The 18,628-nt window shown below is 33.9% G+C and overlaps 1 protein-coding gene across 4 annotated transcripts; it reads right to left on the bottom strand.

Annotated features, from left to right (window-relative positions):
• Positions 1-873: 873 nt before the first annotated feature.
• LOC134231153 (uncharacterized protein DDB_G0286299-like) lies at positions 874-15,678 on the bottom strand. 4 transcript variants are annotated; one of them, XM_062713071.1, is made up of 10 exons: positions 15,421-15,678; positions 14,506-14,655; positions 12,215-12,317; positions 9,772-11,364; positions 8,342-8,447; positions 8,047-8,125; positions 7,290-7,346; positions 2,335-2,480; positions 2,012-2,146; positions 874-1,850 (listed from the first exon to the last, which is right to left on the bottom strand). In XM_062713071.1, the coding sequence occupies exons 1-10, from the start codon at positions 15,433-15,435 to the stop codon at positions 1,610-1,612; spliced, it is 2,625 nt and encodes an 874-aa protein (XP_062569055.1). In that variant the 5' UTR covers positions 15,436-15,678; the 3' UTR covers positions 874-1,609. The 4 variants fall into 4 exon arrangements, with proteins under 4 accessions (XP_062569055.1, XP_062569056.1, XP_062569057.1 ...); XM_062713072.1 differs by lacking the exon at positions 7,290-7,346 and adding an exon at positions 7,685-7,726 and having other exon boundaries at positions 15,421-15,674; XM_062713073.1 differs by lacking the exon at positions 7,290-7,346 and having other exon boundaries at positions 15,421-15,675.
• Between the last annotated feature and the right edge of the window lie 2,950 nt (positions 15,679-18,628).

Here is an 18,628-nt window from a genome sequence, read left to right as displayed (position 1 = left end):
GGAAAGTTGACCATGGAAAAACTGATGCCATCTCGTTTGTCAAATAATGTAGTTTTTAGTTGACCTTTATCGTCAGCAAAACATCCAAATATGAAACTATGTCCAGTACAAGAAGAGAATGTTAGGAGTCCTGTTGTTAGACTGCTGATAACAAACTAATTCATCTTTTCCCCAGATCAATACTGACTTCAATCAATTTACCGTTACTTGTCAAGAAATTTTCTAATGGATGAGGACGTTACCTCCTTCCAATAAAGCATTCCCTAACGTCATTCTCCTTAATATTACTTAACATATCAAGTCTATTATTCGAAATAAAGATGCTAAAACAATGATATTTCGTTTAATAGTGGAAAATTTAAGAGACCATTAATAGAGATTGGAAAGATTTAGCGTAGTACTAGAGCTGCAATTAAGAGAATTAAAGGAATTACAGTAGATTAAAAAACAACCTGTTTCAGCGACTTCTAAAAGGAGAGGTGAATTTTATAACTTCTAAAATGCTTGGGACAGTCAGGGGAAAACTTTCCAAAGAAGGTTGATCTCAATTTGATAAATTTAACCTATTAGTTTCAGTTTTTACAAGCAAGTCAGCAGTACTGCAGCTCACTTTCAGGATCGGGATATTTCTAGATTACACAGTGCCTGTTTGTAAATACGATTGTATGAAATACACTTAAAGGGCAGCTTGAACAAGAAGGAATCGATGTCCAGTAAACGAAGTATCTAATAAAGAAACTACAAGACTTATGAGACAAAATTCTACTCGATCGGCAAGAAATGTCTTATTCACAGTTGAGTATTGATCAATGTATTGATATTTTTTTCATTTTAAAAACAACAATTGAACATGTTTAAGAAAAGAGAATATAATTGTAATTCAATTGTTACTGACTTTATTTACGAATGTGAACGGTTAACAAATATATGACTGCACAAGCATACCTGTAACAATGGAAATGAAAAGAAAACCAGCTTCAGAATCGAACAAAAGAAAAATTGTGACTATATCAGTTGTTTTGGAAAAAAAGTCCAAAATTTGAACAAAATCTAGCTAACAGTACTATGATCTGAAGTATTCATTACCATGGTGTTGTCAACGTACCAAAGTAAGCTTCGTAAAACAATAAAATCTCTACCCTGAGTTATCGAACGTCAATGCAAAATCAGAAAACGAAAAAAATGTGAAATTTAGATAACCTTATGTAATTTTACATGAAATTCAAAAAATATTTTGGCTCACTTTTCAGTGAACATTAGAAAAATGACACCTGTAAAAAGCGAGGGAAAAAGACGAAGCAAATCAACTCAGAGTAGGCAAATGAATGTCTCAAACAAAAGTGTTAAATATATCACAGACAATCTGTTCATAATAAGTTCTCTTGAATATATAAATCTTTTAAGTTCTGATGTTGAACACACTACATATTCAATATGCCTTCAGTAGATATTACATTAAGCTGTTGTACTGATCAATAGCTGGTACTTCGTCCTCTAAACGGTTAAGGGAAACTGGACTTTTACTCAACACACGACTTATAAATGTGATAGAAATATCAATATTTTTCTCATTTTACATTAGCACTGTTTATATGAACACGCAGATCTCTCAGTTGGCTTTTTGAGCCTGTTCATTGTTCAGTCCCTTCACACACTCATTGATTGCTTTCTTAGAACCAGGCGTATTTTGAAGGTATGCAAAATAGGCTTTGCGCATGTGCGGGCGGTTAATTGGGTGGACTTCATCAAGTCGATCCAGATCCATTCGATAGAAATCGTCCCTTGTTCGGCTGTAATCTGAATTCACCTTTTTGGGCGCATCTTGTTTGTAGCGTCCCATCACCTCTTGTCTGAAAAAGAAACAGAAAAAATCCTAACTATTTCAAAAATTTTCTGCCTTTATTTAAGTGACTTACTCAGAAATGCATGAACTTATGAAAGTTACAGTTACATACCAGAATTAAAAATGCATTTGAGATTTATTTCATTCATAAACCTTGGCTTTGCCTACCTGAACTTTGGCACTTCGCTATATGGGAACCGTTTTGTGGCGTTCTCTTTGCTGGAAGAGAAATCCACCACTGGAAACTTTGGCAGTCTTGTGCTTCCTTGTTTGGGGGGTTTCTCTTTCTTTTTCGGTTTTTGACTGATTTAACAAAAAAGTTGTTAAAAAGTTAATATTTGAACAAATGATAAAACGTAATTGTGTTGATGAAATTAAACAATCAAATAAATGGAAAAATTTTGATCCAGTTTATGAAAGTTTCATAATTACGTCGCTCGAAAGATTTTCTTGATTTGTGTTAAAATGGATATCTAGCTTTTTATACTGACTCTTTCTGCATGGCTCGTGTCCTGGACTTTTTGGTGGGGGTCTCGAGCCTGGGTAAGAGTTCTCGGTCCATTCGGAGGTCAGTCCACGGGTCACACAGTCCAATGGCTGTATTTCTACTGACGTAGCCGGGCTGGGGGTCTTCAGCCTGCCAATGTATCAATAACAGTACAATGTAGTTAAAAACAGTACAAACCGTACTCACATCTCTGCCGATTTAGATAGTCTGTTTACACTGTTGAAAACCTGTAAATTTACATGGTGTCCCACAACATTGGGTATTTATTTTATAGTGTTCAAAACAGCTTTTAAATGTAATAAGTTAAATTTATATGGCAGATAAAATATATTTCAGAGCATTTATACTTAAAAAACTAATCATTTAAAGAAAATCATTTCTAGCTCAGTTACTTCTAAAGCACAGTAAGGTCAAGGACATGTTATGTCTTTGAATGATTCGTGGAAATGGCAGTAATTTAACTGAACTTAAATGAAAAGACGTGCTTTAAAAGTGAGTTTTTAGAAGATGGCTAAATGAAAATACTAAAGAAAACGTATTCTGGTTTAAAAAAAAATTTTAAATTAAAAGTGCTCAAATTTATTTTTTCTCTTTCACTTGATAATCACACAACATACTATATTAAATAAGGCAAGGAAAACGTAACCCCCATGTTATAAAGTTTTTGGCCTGACATCATGATAATTGCAATATCTTGTAATAATGCTTGAGTTCACCATTTACTCTTTTAGTTAGAAAACTAAATTGGATTGTTAATAAGAGGAATATATTGTATATGAGTATATATGGGAGTTCAGTTGTATCATTTTTTGGTTACGATATACATATATTAAATTTTGTCAATGCATAAATAAATAACCCAGATAGCATGACTATGTTGGGCCAACATTTGTTAAAGGTTGTATGGTTGGCGTTGGGGGAACAACTTTGGGCCAACGTTGGACCAATGTTACCAATTCAACCTTCTCGACCATGACGGAAATCCTATGTTGGCCCAACGTTGGTCCAACGTAAGCAACTTCCATTCACTTTAGTTTCAAAAGAAGGAAGGATCATGGCGTTGGCCCAACGTTGGACCAATGTTTATATTACACCATTAAAGAAAGTGTATTTACAAGTTGGTAGTAATATGTTGGCCCAACGTTGGCCCATTGTTTGTAATACACCCTTAAAGAAAGTGCCTTATCAAGTTTGTAGTAGTATGTTGGCCCAACGTTGGCTCAATGTTTGTAATACATCCTTATAGAAAGTGCCTTATCAAGTTGGTAGTATTATGTTGGCCCAACGTTGGCCCATTGTTTGTAATACACCCTTAAAGAACGTGTCCTATCAAGTTGGTAGTAGTATGTTGGCCCAACGTTGGCCCATTGTTTGTAATGCACCCTAAAAGAAAGTGCCTTATCAAGTTGGTAGTAGTATGTTGGCCCAACGTTGACCCATTGTTTGTAATACACCCTTAAAGTGCGTGTCCTATCAAGTTGGTAGTATTATGTTGGCCCAACGTTGGCTCAATGTTTGTAAATTGTAATACACACAAGTGTTATTTTGTTTAGGTCTTTCAAAGATGGTATATTTATATTGGGCCAACGTTGGCCCAATTATTTTACTGCCAACTAATTAATGGTGTCAATTTTATAATTAGCTGCTGAGCTTTACGTTGGGACAACGTTGGCACATTCTGAAATAATTAAGAGGATTTTCTATGTCCATGCTTATCATTGGATGACTGCTTTTGTTTAGATATGATATTTTCAACATTTTAACTTTGCACTTAAGTGATCAAGCACCAAAGAGTGTTTTATTCTAGTTTTTGAATTGTGTATATGCTTATTTATTTGTAATAACCCAGATAGCAGAACACCGTTGGCCCAATCTTACATTATGGTTCTATTATCTATGTTGGGTTACCTTGATTGGGCCACAAATGGCCCAACATGGAATATTGATAGCTGGTTATGAATAATAGTGCGCCAATGTTGGGCTAACTGTTGGCATTATATCATAATACTTTTATCATGAGAGAAAATATTTGTTTGGGGATTGGCATCGGCCCTACGTTGGCCCAATATACCATGAATCTGACTGAGCATCATGGGTAGACAACAACCGGGCTACTTGTAATATCCGCGCCATTTTTAATCTGACACGAGCGTAATGAGACTGATACCTTGCATATCTGCATCCACTTTGTAAGTATTAATAATATGTTTGCCTCGGCACAGCCGAATTAACGTTTAGTTTTTAAACGATATCATGTACAAATCTGTGTAAATCAGACACGGGGAAGTGCAGAGGCCAGGTGCTGTTGGGTCAACACTGTACAGATAGCATGCTAACATTGGGCCAACGTTGGGCCAATGTAATCGGTTACATCGGGCCAATGTTGGCAAATAGCATTGACCCAATTTAAGTTTGCTCATCGGCCCAATGTTGGCCCGATATGTTTGGCCAACGTTGGCCCAATGTAGAGTGTTATTTCTACAGATATTGGCCCAACGTTGCGCCAACATTGGCCCAATGAATGTGACATTGTTGGCAAAATGTCAACAAGAACATTGGGCCGATGTTGGCAAATGACGTTAGCCCAGTGTCATTTTTCTCATTTGCCCAATGTTAGCCCGATATAGTGGACCAACATTGGGCCAATGTGTATAAACATTTAATTGTTACAAATCTGTATATTAACAAATCTGATCGTCTCTACAATCAGAAATAAATCTACAACCAATCCTACTTGAAAAATCAAGCTAGCTAAAATAAATTTAAAATTCTTATAATTTATCAAAACAAAATAAATTATCAATGATTAAATTTTTTGTTTCTATACAAGAAAAATAAATGAAAGTAAAAAAATGTGTTTTGATACAGTTAAAACAATAAATAATTTGCTCCTTATTTAAATTGATATTTGTGTCTAGTAGAATACATTTCCGAAGACTACCACTTAATTTACTTACATACACTTAACGTCGAGTACATGATCAAACATTTTGAAAATGTTGAACTTGCTGAAGTTAAAACAAAATTTATTCAGTACTAAAAATAAATTGGGTTCTTTCATTTAAAATTTGTTCAGTGTAACGACAAATTTTCAATACATGTACTTTATATGGGGCAACATTGAATCATTTGTTGTGATGATGATTATCAAGCGTATAAATATTATGCATAAATGCCTTCATCACGCAAGCTAATCACTTAATCACACCATGAAACAAAAAAGACGGTTATTCCTTAATTGACAACTTAAACATATAATGATATACTTGTAAATTTAATCGTATGTTTATTCTTTGCTGAGAAAAGTAACAAATATATTAAGTACCAAATATTACAATTTTAGTGCTACTGGAGATTCTAAAAAGACATGGAGAACACAATCAAAGAATGGCTAAGGTATGCCAAGGACAGGGATGGGGGAGGAAGAAACGGACAGAGAAGAAAAGAAGAGAGGAGGAGACTCGGGAAGAGGAAATGGAGACTTAAGAGAGGGATCAGATGGAAAGTCACAGTGCCTAACTTTTTTCTGTAATATAGTGTGACATACCTGTAGTTCTACCCTTTTTTGTGTCTGTTTGTCGGTTATAAACACGATGCAGATGCCAGAAACATTTTTTTGTGTAAGTAAACAAAATGACGGGATTCATTTTAGTATTATTTTAAGAAAAGGAGGGCTTTGTTTATTTGTTAGACGTGCTTATAGATACCTTTAATTTACTGAACTTGTGCATAATGTACATCAGAGAGGGAGTATACAGTCATGTAACCCTCCATGTATCGCTTGAAGTGAGCATCAACTTTTAATTCTTTATTAATGTTTTCTTCATGCACTGAGCAATAAAATTATAGTATGTTATAATTTAATTTTATATTTTGATTTCCTTTTCCTCAGTTTTTTAACTAATGTAGAGCTACTTACAATGCAATACTTGTTGATGGCAATTCTATGAGATATTGAGTATATGTATTAAACTATTAATCTAGCATATATAGCATATATAGATAGTATTCAATACCATTAAACTGTACTACAAAGCTAGTATAACCTTATTGTATATATATTTTTTGTCAATTTTGAGGACAAATGGCCAACCAGTGAAGAGCAAATGAGTTGTCATGCTGGAGATCCAATAAGATACAAACCAACTTCGGCCCAAAAATGATGTTTTCCTAATATTGAAAGAATATGTGGGCCCAACAATGGCTCAATGATGTCCGTTCGTTGGTCCAACAACAAGCCAACAAGTTGGTCTGATAAAGGGCCGATGAGCAAATTACCGTTGGCCCAACATTAATTGCTTACAATGGCCCAACTGTACAAAAATACGTTTGCCCAACATTGAAAAAATACAAGGCCCAACAGTGGCCCAATATTAACTGTTACATTGGCCCAACAATAAGCCAACAAGTTGGTTTGATTAAGGGCCGATGAGCAAATTACCGTTGGCCCAACATTAGTTGCTTACAATGGCCCAATTGTACAAAAATGACGTTTTCCCAATATTGAAATAATACATTGGCCCAACAGTGGCCCAATATTAACTGTTACATTGGCCCAACAATAAGCCAACAAGTTGGTTTGATTAAGGGCCGATGAGCAAATTACCGATGGCCCAATGTTGAACTCAAACAGTGGCCCAACATAAGGAGCGTTGTTGGCCCAACAAAGGTCCAATAACATCCTGCTATCTGGGAATGTAAGTTAATTTCAATAGGCAATGACTTTCTTCCATATACATCTGTCTTCTTAAAATTAAATTAAATGAATAAGTAATAATTTTAAATGTCCCTTCCTCCAAATTATGGTACAAACCATATCCACCCAAGTAATATCGCCTTGGAACAATTTGAATGATTACGTGCTACAATGTGTCAAAACTGTTAAAGATAAAACAACCAAAATGGCGGGTGCTGTGAATTGTGGGTAGGAAATCTTACATAGAGTTTCCCGCGACTGATCGGACGACCACGTGTTTGAGGTCGCTCTGTCTCAGGCTGTAAAGAAAACAACACACTGAGTACGTCTGCAGCGAAAATGTATATATACACCCTGCTGAATAGAGGAATGATCATCAAAGACCAATCACAAGACGGTAAATAACCAAAAGTTCAAGGTGCCCCACACCAACTGAAAATCAAAAACATTTCATTTCACGGCACGTTTTCTACAGCAGTGTTGAACTAGATCACAATCCTATTTAAAGAATAGAACATCTTTGTCAACAAAAAGCAAAGGGAGAGAAGGATGGGTAAATGAGAAGAAGCGCCCTACAGCATCGTCTCGTGAGACGCAGGTACATGAAATAAAATCAAGCCTCTATAGATTTGCTTACAAAGTCCTTCCTTGTTTTAGGGTGGAAAATGGCTTCTTCTGGCTAAAATGTACAAGTATCAAGTATACTACAATGTGGAAAGTTTAAAGTGCAAAGTCTGTAAAGCTATGAAAGTTTTATTAGAAATTCAAAACTATAAAAACTAAACTAATTTAAAGTTTATGGCTATTCTAAAAAGATGTAATGAAAACAGGATATGAAAAGATGATTTTTGCTTTTAATATAACGTAAACCAACAATAAATGATGAAATGGTTGTTAAGCCTGAGAGATTCTAGATCCGGAATTTGTTGGGTTTTCCTTTATGTATCCGAGTGATTAGTTACTGTAGGTAAGTTACATAACCGAGATTTGTATACTTACAGCATCAATAAGGAATCGTGCCACGTATGTATTATAGTAGGGTTCCAAACTAGTCCAAACAAATGGGTAGTGTTCTCTTCTGCAAAATGTAAAAGACATATATAACTTACAAGATGCAATCAAAACTAGGTTATTCTTACAAGGCACCAACAGGCATACAAATTGAACTTATCACTTTGTAGTAAAAATGATGTCATTTTCAAAGACTTTCAAGTTCGACAATACAGTTGAATTTAAGTGAATTATCTACATCTAATTGCCAATTAAATAAGAACAATTGTTAATTCAGACTCACTGTTTGGGTTTGTGGATTTTGGACGATTCGTCTTTTAGACTCTTCTGAAGCCTCGTCAACTCTGCGCGGAAGAATTCCTTCTGTCTTTTTTGGCCGTCTTCTGACGCTATCAATATGAAAATATTGTGAAAATATTGTGATATATGAACTGCGGATGTGCGAACTGAGCCTATCGTAAAAGAACAAGAAATGGTTAGTTATCAAAATGACTGTTATTACGGTCAATAAAAGTGAAGAAAACTCATATAGGGTTCCATTAATGTGAAATCGAGATAAAGAAGAAATCAAATCTCAATACAACTTTAACATGATGGACAATTTGAAAATGTGCCTTTTAATGGTGTGCATTCCACATGCAAGTTAGACAACTCCGACTAGCTAGGGTCATGCTTTGATAGAGGATTACGTAAAGGAAGGGTGGATAACTCGAGATTTTCCAGATGTGTGAACATTTCTGCTTTCCTTTAAGTGTTCTGAACGGACAAATTATTAGTATGATTAGGTCACACATACAGCATTAAAACTAATTCCAGTTAGTTTTACACTATAATTATACTATAGAAATTTACTAGTATTGTGAAATTAGGATAGACTGTGTTACTGTTGGTAAAACGGAATAGCCTGTTTATACAAGAAGCAAAGTAAATAAACACAAAAACAGTACATAGACATATATATTCAGCTTATATTTGCATAAAACGACTTTTCTATAACGAGCATGACGCATGCGTAGCTTTTCACACAATATAATAAACATACCTGTCTTCTTTCCCGTCTTAAATTTTACTTTCTTTTTTGTAATTTTTTTCCCTAAATTTGGGGCAAGGGACAATGTATTAGTTTTAACTTATTAAAAAAATGCCATGCAACCCTGAAAAAATATAAACTTACGAACAGAAGAAAAGTTTAGACATGCAAAAGGGACTAGTTCGACAAAAAGTACATGTAAATAACATGAATTAAGAACATAGGAAGGAAGCTGTTTTAAGACAGTTATAATTTTTTGAAAAAGTGAATACGAACAAATGAGACACCTAAGGCTACAAGGCAACAGAAGCAGATTAGCAATTTCTATTGTTTTACTTACATTACCTTCAATCGTGACGTCATTAACAACGCGTATAAAGAATTGTATATCGACAGTTGTGAGTAAACGTAAAAAATATTAAAATACATATGAAATGTGAGCACAGTTAGTCGGGTGATGTTCGAGTGGGTATACTTGGTCTACCAGAAATGCATCACACACCTGTCGTACTGAAATTAAACACGTCACTGTTGTTTTCTACGCCTCTAAATGGCACTTTTTAGCCTCGAGTTGCTAGCTAATTTAGAAAGAACTTCGAGCTAGCTATACTCTACATTTAAGATCTGAGTATTGTCTGGCTGTCTAAATTGCATGCATAAATGGTTATGGTTTGCTTTGTCACCTATTCTGGAATGACTCCGCGGTCCTCCAGGTGTTGTCTGGGGTCGCTGTTTTGACCTGGGAGTGTTCGTCTGGGACCTCGGAGTCCTCATCTGGGCGGGGGACAAAGCTCGTCGACTATCGGAAGTTCGACCTGTCACTTGCGCACTTTTAGCGACCGGCCTCTGCAGGTTCCTATTTGGTTGAGAGGAAGGTCTTGGAGAGGGAGAAGGCTGGGGTCTTTTCTTTGGTTGTGATTTTGGTTTCTTTGCTGGTTCTTTGGACTGCTTTGCTGGTTCTTTCTTTGGTTCACTCTTTGGTTCTTCCTTGTGTTCCTCCCTATAGGGCGTGGTGTCTTCCACTGATATATTATCATCGGATTCAGATTCAAACTTTTCCTCTTCATAATCATCTTTCTCAGCCTTTGGTATTGTTATTTCCTCTACATTTCTATTTTTATCCTGTTCTATATGTTCATCGTCAGATCGTGCCTCTTCTGATCCCTCGTCTGACGATTTTATGTCATCGAATCTCCAGTCGTCCTCATCTTTCTCCTTTTCAGTTTGCTGTTCAGCTTTAAGTTCCTGATCTTTCTCTTTCTTTTCAGTTTGTTTTTCATCTCTACGTTCTGAGTCTTCTCCTTGTGATATTTCTGTTGACTCTGGTTGCTTTTCTTGTTTTGGAGAAGGCTCTTTGTGATACTCACCGTTCTCTGGCTTTTTCGATTCTTCTGTCACTTCCTTTGCACTTTCATTATCACTTTTCACATTTTTTTCTTTGATTTCATGTTTGTCACTAGAGTCGAGTGATTCACTTCTGTCCCTATCATTAACGTATTTTCCCCTAGAATCAATGGGAGAAGACACTTTATTGTTATCAGTCTGTATTGAATCATCATTGTTTTCTTTTTGGCTTTCTTCTATGTCTGGTTTTGGTTTGTCGGATTCAGTCTTTTCCTTTGCTTGCTCTTCTTCTTTTTCTTTCGGTGCTGTGTAGGAGGAAGTCGATGTTGATCTCCTGTATTCAAAACTATACTCACGCTGTACACCTTTGAATTCCCGTTTTGGACTGGACCATAATTTGTCTAAAGGGACATAACCACTGTCGCTCGTTTCCGACTTCTCAGCTTTCTCCGTCTTTTCACTTGTGTCTTCATTTCCAGACGTAGGTTCTGAATTTTCCTCTTTTTGACTTGGTTCTGAATCGCTCCCCGTTTTTATATTTTCTATTTTTGCACTGGCATTTGAGTCTCTTACGTTATCATCAGAAGTGCTTGATTCTAACGCCCCCCTTTTCTGTTCGGGTTCTGAATTGTTGACATTTGATTTTTGTTCGACCTCTCGATTTGTATTCGAGTCTAAATTGTGTCGTGTACTTTCTTTGTCAGTTTTTTGTTTTTCTGAGTCTGAATCACTGTTTACATCCTCAAGGTCCATAGTGTCATTTTTTTCAGGTACAGTAGGTTCATCATCTGGAATTTTATTATTTGTCTTTGTTTCACTGTTATCTGCGTTCCTAACATCATTTTCTGCACCACTTGCCTTTGTTTCACTTCCGTTATGTAAGTCTTTGACAGAGTTTATGTCACGAGACTCGAAAGTTACTTTACGCGTACCTGTTTTTAATCAAATTTTGGAATAAAAACAATGATTGGTGTGCACAAAGCTAGATGAATTTGGAAGTGTTAGCGAGACATTCATTTTAATCATCATCACATATTTGAAATGGCTTAGTACATGTAGATTTACAAATAAACATCAACCGTGATATAAATGAATAATTGAGATATTTAATTGCTAACTATCTTACAATTAAAGCTACGAAATATATATTTACCTTTCCACATGTCATATTTTTATCTGAAAGTATTGCTGGAAATCAAGTGACCAGTACGCATGCGTGATGCATTTCTCTAAGACAGAATAGCAAATCCTTTTTTTACATTTAGCAAGAAAAAAGGCCAATAATTATCAACGAATTACAACTAATAAATAAATTTTCACCAGTCGAAATGGTTATGCTCTTTTATTTGAAATGACAGAGGCAGTGTCGATACCTATAAACAGACAAAGCCTGTTGGTTTCGTCATTAGGTTAGGTTCCAAAATGAGTATTTTTTCATGCATAATTCATCTACTGATTACTTGCTTAACTGAAATTCAATATAAAACGTCAGTCTTGTACTGCCTATTATTCAATCAAAGACAAGCGTCTTGGGATTTAAAAGTGCATGTATGAATTTTCTCCCAATGAACTGTTAGTATGAAGCCGACTATATATATACACGGACTGTCCCTACAGATTTATATTTTACTTAGTACTTTCGTTATAAGTTAGAGTCACTCGGTATGTTACGGATTATTGTCGACATCCCATTTAGTATATAGATATTAAGCATGGAGTCACAATTACAAATTAATTATGCAGAGACAGTATTGGTCCACTGATGTCACGTGACATATTTACCCGTGTCTTCCTCTTTTTTGTCATCGTCATCAGTCTCGTGTTTCTGTTCTTCTGCTACCTCTTCTTTTGGCTTCTGCTGCTCTTTCTTCTCATCTTTCTCCTTCTGTCAAAACAACCCAGACTTACATTACTGCTATATTCTATAAAGACCTGAGTGGTCGTCTGCTGTGTTCTGCTCCTGCTGGTATGACGTCATGGCGTATGTGCAATGTCGATCATTCAATAAAAGTACAAAATTTATTAATACTGATAAATAAAAATCAAGTATCCTAACAAATCTGAGGTTGTTTATTTAAAATAAGTCAATCATGTTTCTTTGCTTGTATTAATTCTTTAAGCCGATTGAATACTAGCACGAAGAATTTAATACGCGTACATGTAATAGGAAATAAATCGGGCATTGGATGTCGGGTATTTAACAGACGTTAGATTTTCTGAGGTCTTTATTGACAGTTGCTAACATTTTATCAATTACAAGTTTTTGCAAAACTTCAATGACTTTGTGGCCGAATGTCTAAGAGGAAATTTCTAACATTTTATTGACGCTAAAATACTCGAAGGGTAACTTTTTTGTCTATGCTTGTTTAAAGAACATTGTACTTGAGAAATTGACACAATATACGTCGAAAAATTATCAATAACTTTTTATTGTGAGAAACCGACCAGGGCTATTAATGAAGAAATCAAACACCTTTAGGATTTTTCATTAAAATTAATATAGTTGAAACGTCTTGGACTTTGCCTGGAAATCCATTGATAGTGAAAATTAAAGAAGAAATTTAATAAAAAAAAAAACAAAACATATAATCATTTATTATGATTTCTCTTTTGCTTTTACTTTTAATAAAACATAGTACTTCTTGGGGATATGTTTTTCAGAGTTAGCAGACATTTTCATTTTATTCTGTGACTGGAAATAGAACTTCTGGTAATGAGTTTTGATACTGATCTAGTAATTACTAGTACTTGTTTTCTAGCTAGTTTCCAGTATAAATGAGTTTGTAATTGTTACGCAGCAAGCGCTTTTCATCCATTCTTTTCCATTCTTTTTCCTTTTAATAGATCGATATAAAGAATCTGAGTTATTTCAGTTGGATAATTAAAAACAAATTAATAAGTCTGCATGAGGTTCTGCACGTAGAAATGACTTGCAGCTTTTTTTCTAAAATCGAAATAAACTCGAATCGAATTGAAAACAAGAGGCCCATGGACTACAACACACACCTGAGCCACAACCACTGTTGTTCTTCACCAGCAGATTTTCCCCACTGTATGATCAATGTATATATTTTATTTTGCGACGTTGGTTATATACATGTACATTTCACCTATTTTTTCTGTTAATATCATATATTTCTGTAAACTATTTTGCATGGCATATTGTATTAATAAGGAACCAGTAAGTTTTTTTTCGAGTCCTTTTGATTTATTCAATAAAATAAATTTGAAAAACATTAATCTTTAATCATAAATTATGGCCTCACCATACCCTGCGGATCATGATTTGAACAATCTTGAATCTACACTATGATACTTTCATGCATCATGATGAAGATTAAAGAAAAAATGTAAAACTTAGTACAACAAAACATTGATTGTGAAAAAAATGCACATTGTTTTTCATTAATATTTTTCATTCTCATAAACTATTTACTTTACATGAAAGATAAATATTGACTTGATTGTTTATCACTTGTTAAAACAGAGAAAAACACTTCTGCTTTGTGATTCTGTCAAACATTTTAAACGTGACTGTGCTCAAAATTTTCTGATTAATATAAAACAGTTTACTTTCGTGTTAAAACCCCTTAGTGCTATGTAAACAGGCTGCTTCAACGAATTTATTCACAAAGAGCATAATTGTTTAAAATTGAGCATGTTGAGGGACACGTACCTTTTTGTTTTCTCAATTTTCCATAGCAAAACAAAAATTTTAATGCACCAAATATTTATTCAATGGATCAATTATGTTACATGCTGTGCATAAAGTTGTGGTGAAATAACAGTCCAATAACTGACACCTTTATACCCTGTAATTCAATATACATCTTGTTAAAGGTTACTAGTATTCAGACCTAGCAATATTTTAATAATCGGTCAGTTCTTGTCATTAGCTGCTGAAAATATTAGTGCTAATTAGTCGATAACACTTAAATTAATATTAGAATGCAAGCAGAATGTTGTTTTATTGGAATTTTTATCCATGTCCAAGTCTGTATTGTGATACAGTTGTTACTCTGCGTGCCCCACCACGTGACATTAGACTATTTCATTTCAACCTTTTTGTGTACCGTTTTCTCTGGTTTCGCTGTGGGGGCCTCCGCTATAGACTTTCGAGGAGCTGGCTCCTCTTTCTGAGGAGGAGTCTCTTCCGTTTTTACGTCTGATTCATTTTTAGAATCAGTCGTCTCCTCTTGGGGAACTTTCTCCTCCTTATCCATCTTTAAAGTAAAGTGACAGGCAACTCAATTTCGTCAGGTATAACTATGTGCGAATTGGTTCAGAGATAATGTTGTGAACGATACCTTTCGTACAAATATTTCTTATCTTTGAACAAGACAAGATTGACAAAGCATATATTAAAAAAAACAGATTAAAACAGAGAAGCCTCCAAAATTTAATCACCAAACAAGCTACACAAAAGGCTGTTGTTTATAATTATTCTATCTAGAGAACACATTCTTTTTAAATATCTCGTAAATCTTATTCGAGTTAATAACAACCTTACCAAAAGATTTAAATGTCTTTATCCTGTTCAAATAAAACTACGAATCCATGATATAATTGCTCAGTTTGATTGATACAAGCGTTAAAACACATTTGTTGCACTTTTTAAAAATAGAAATCTGAAGACGAATGAATTGTCTTATTATTTATGCTAAGGCTTACTTTTTCTGTTTATCTATGTATATATCTTACCTATTAAAGATTTTAATAATTCAATCAGCAGTATATTTGAAAGTTACTAGAGATATTGAGAGATAACATTAAGAACCAAAATCAAGTTCCAAGTTACAAGTTCGGGAGAAACTTTCAGGTGGTCAGTTTTTAAGGACTCGGGGTTGTCCGAGTAAATGCACTTTCGCTTATAAAACTTTTTGTTTAATTAGGAGCAAACTTAGATAAGCAGACTTCTCTCTGCCTTGTTATATTGCATTTAAACTTTGTTTATCTCGGTAAGAAGTATGTTTATTACAATCACCTACCTCGTTATCTGCCATGATGATAGTTTCACAGTTTTTCTTATATCCTCTTCAAAGTTCTTTTATTTTTTCTTCTTAGTGTGTCAGAAATACCATGATCGAGCAGGTAGCGTCACGTCGCCTAGGTGACATCGGGAACAGAACACTCAAGAAACAGTACAGTTGATTGGTTTAGATTTATATTTAAAAGCCACCACTGTTTGATTTTTATTTTTAACCGTGTAGAATCTATATGGCCATTTAAATGCATTTAAATATAACAGGAGTTTTAAATGAACAAGGACCCAGGTGTAATTAGTGATTTAATAGTTAACGTAAAATAAATTTGATCGAGAACACTCTTGAGATATTCTCTCTACAAGAACTGCGTCAATTAAAACTTTTTTCCAAAGTTTTTTTTTAAGTTCAGAAAGTAAATTCTATTCGGCTGAAATTATTGAATCTTTGTTGAAAACATAAGAATGTGATGTAGAAATCAATATTTAACTTGATCTCCTGTGCATTTGATCGCATATTCTTTGATATTTCATTGATTTTACCTTGTTCACTAAACCACAAAACTTCTTTTTATTCCTTTCAAGGTGTCTTTGCACTGAAGCTTTAAACGCATATAATCAATACATGTAATATACAATTTAAAAACTGTTATCCAGTTGAAACACAAGGTATCGAACGAAACTTTTAGATCAAGATACAATGCCTTTTCATTGAAAATACTTCGTCGTATACGTTTTTGTTTCAAAGATTTACAATAGTTTAGTTGTTTAGGCTCTTGGATCACAGCATCTTGGTGGATAACATACAAGTATGGCAAATAATTCTGGAAACTTTTTAATTAAGTAATTATTAATTAAAATTGCCATATCAAATAGCTTGAATCCAATTAAAATTTTTAAACCTACGATACCCAGAGTACGGATTTTATCCTTATTTTCCAGCCTTCAACGTTTTCCTATAGAAGGATGAAGGATATGGAGATAACGAACAGTATTCGATATCAAAGTCCATAAAACAATACAAAATAGGAGCAGAGCAAATAAGAGAGATACATGCATTGACAATATTTAGAAGCAGAAAAGGAAGATGTGCTAAAATTCTATTTCATTGCATTTATTAAGATCGTTTCAGAAATTAATGAAATTTATGTATTTAACTCGTAATATACGTACTTTTTAATTTATAAAAACATTAATATTTCATAGATCAGCCAGTTAAAATGTATTGTAAGAAGAATTGCAGAGTTTGGATTAAAGGTTATGTATTTTATTGGAACCGGTAGACGTTTAGTCACTATTGTCTTATGGAATATCTGCCGAGCAATTTTGTAAAAGCTGGACCCAATTACAATATTTTTTCATGAAATATATAAATAACGAACCGTAACCATGTTCATAAGTTCATCTAAAGAAGAGCAGAATGAACAATATACCTTCAAAAACAGGGATGGGATCAGGTGCCATGGAGGAGAAATCATCCTCTAAAATGCTTTGAGAATTTTGTCTTAAGAGTAATCAATACACAGTTTGGTAAAATTGAGTAGATGAAATTACATATTTTAATCCTCCTTCTTTTATTTCTAACGGTCTTCTGTTTTTAAGCAAAACCAAAATCAAATGATTTTGAGAAAAATTATCTTTGTTTTCAAAATTGTTACATATTTTGGGCCAAGAAAAGATATGTGTCTTAATGTAGAATTTATATTCAAGCGTTTTCTACAAGTTTTTATGACGAAAGTGTTTTAATTACTGTCAACTGACAAATTCAAAATTTACAGCATAACGAATTTAGTTTATTGATTTATAAATAGATCAAAATGTTCTCCTTTTTCTTATTGTTATGAAATGTTGGCCAACAAATATATAAGAATTAAATATGGAGATAACGAACAAGCTTTAGGATCAATACAAATCAGGAGCAGAACAAACACGGATCTCTAAAACATCAGAGGTGGGATCATGAAACAAAATGATGTATTCACCGAACTTTATTCATATGTTGGCTTTGATAATTTATTGTTAATCAGATAAAAGTCCAATGCGTTTCAATTTGTAAAACAGAGTATTTTATCTCTGATGTTTTGAAAGTCCGTGTATGCTCTGCTCCTATTTTGTATTGTTTTATGGATTTTTGAGTTTAAAGACTGTTCGTTATCTCCATACATTTCATATCAATAAATTGGAGACATTTTGGTAAAAAAATATATCAATGATCAAAATTCATACAGCGAAGAGTAGTGGGTGACAAGTAGAAAATGTATGTTTATTTAAGAGATGGTTAAGGGAGATATATTTGTTTGATTAATATTTCTTGTTAATTCATATGTATTCTAGCAAAGAGCTTCTTTGGAGGAAACTTTTACAGATAAAAGGTTAGTAAAAGAGTAAAAAGCTGTTTTGGCTATATCAATCCATTTTAGTAGATTTGAACTCACTTCTTTAAAATGAAATTGAAAGCGTCTGAATACAGCTAATAGTTATACATTCTGATTGTACACACAATTACTCCGAAGTTGAAAAGTAAAAGATGTTTGAGTTTCTAATGGACAATATAATTGTAGTTTTTTGAGACCAGGTCTTCAAACATCTGTTGAAATTCCCATCGATACTAATTGCGCCCCTTTGTTGGCAGATTTATTTTTATCAAATATGAAACATACATGCTGAGATGGAAACAGCTGTATCCTTCAACTTGACATTTAGATATGCATATATGGAGGACGTATTATCAATTAACAATAATTTTTTCCATTCATATATAGACACAATATATCCTAGAGAGCTTCAAATTAAAGATACAACAAAATATGACACTTCTGTTTCACATTTTTTCACATTTGGATATTTTACCAAAGTAGACGTTAATGGTAACCTAAGAACAAAGTTAAACGTAATGATATTAACTCAATCGTCAAATTCCCTTACTTATGCGTAGTATACCCTAATCACCTGCATACGGAGATTATTGATTTGCAAGAGCATGCTCTACGTATAAACAATTTCTACAAGGTTAGTTAAACAATAACGTAAGCGGGTTATGTAGATTTTTTTCTGCAATAGCTGCGACCGTTAATTCCAGTGATAACAAACAAAGAAAGACATTTTATTGTTTATATTTATATCTGTTTAAATAATCATTTAAAGTAGGATTAAAAAGATTAATTATTGTATTAATGATGCAAACGTCTTTAAACGTTTCATTGATGGAACAGCTA

Source organism: Saccostrea cucullata, unplaced genomic scaffold (genome assembly GCF_032062105.1).
Source record: "Saccostrea cucullata isolate Sc308-1 unplaced genomic scaffold, CSIRO_AGI_Scuc_v1 ctg645, whole genome shotgun sequence".
NCBI classification, from domain to species: Eukaryota; Metazoa; Mollusca; class Bivalvia; order Ostreida; family Ostreidae; genus Saccostrea; species Saccostrea cuccullata.
Note: the sequence above shows the minus strand (reverse complement) of the source record. Positions and strands in the feature narration are given on the sequence as shown.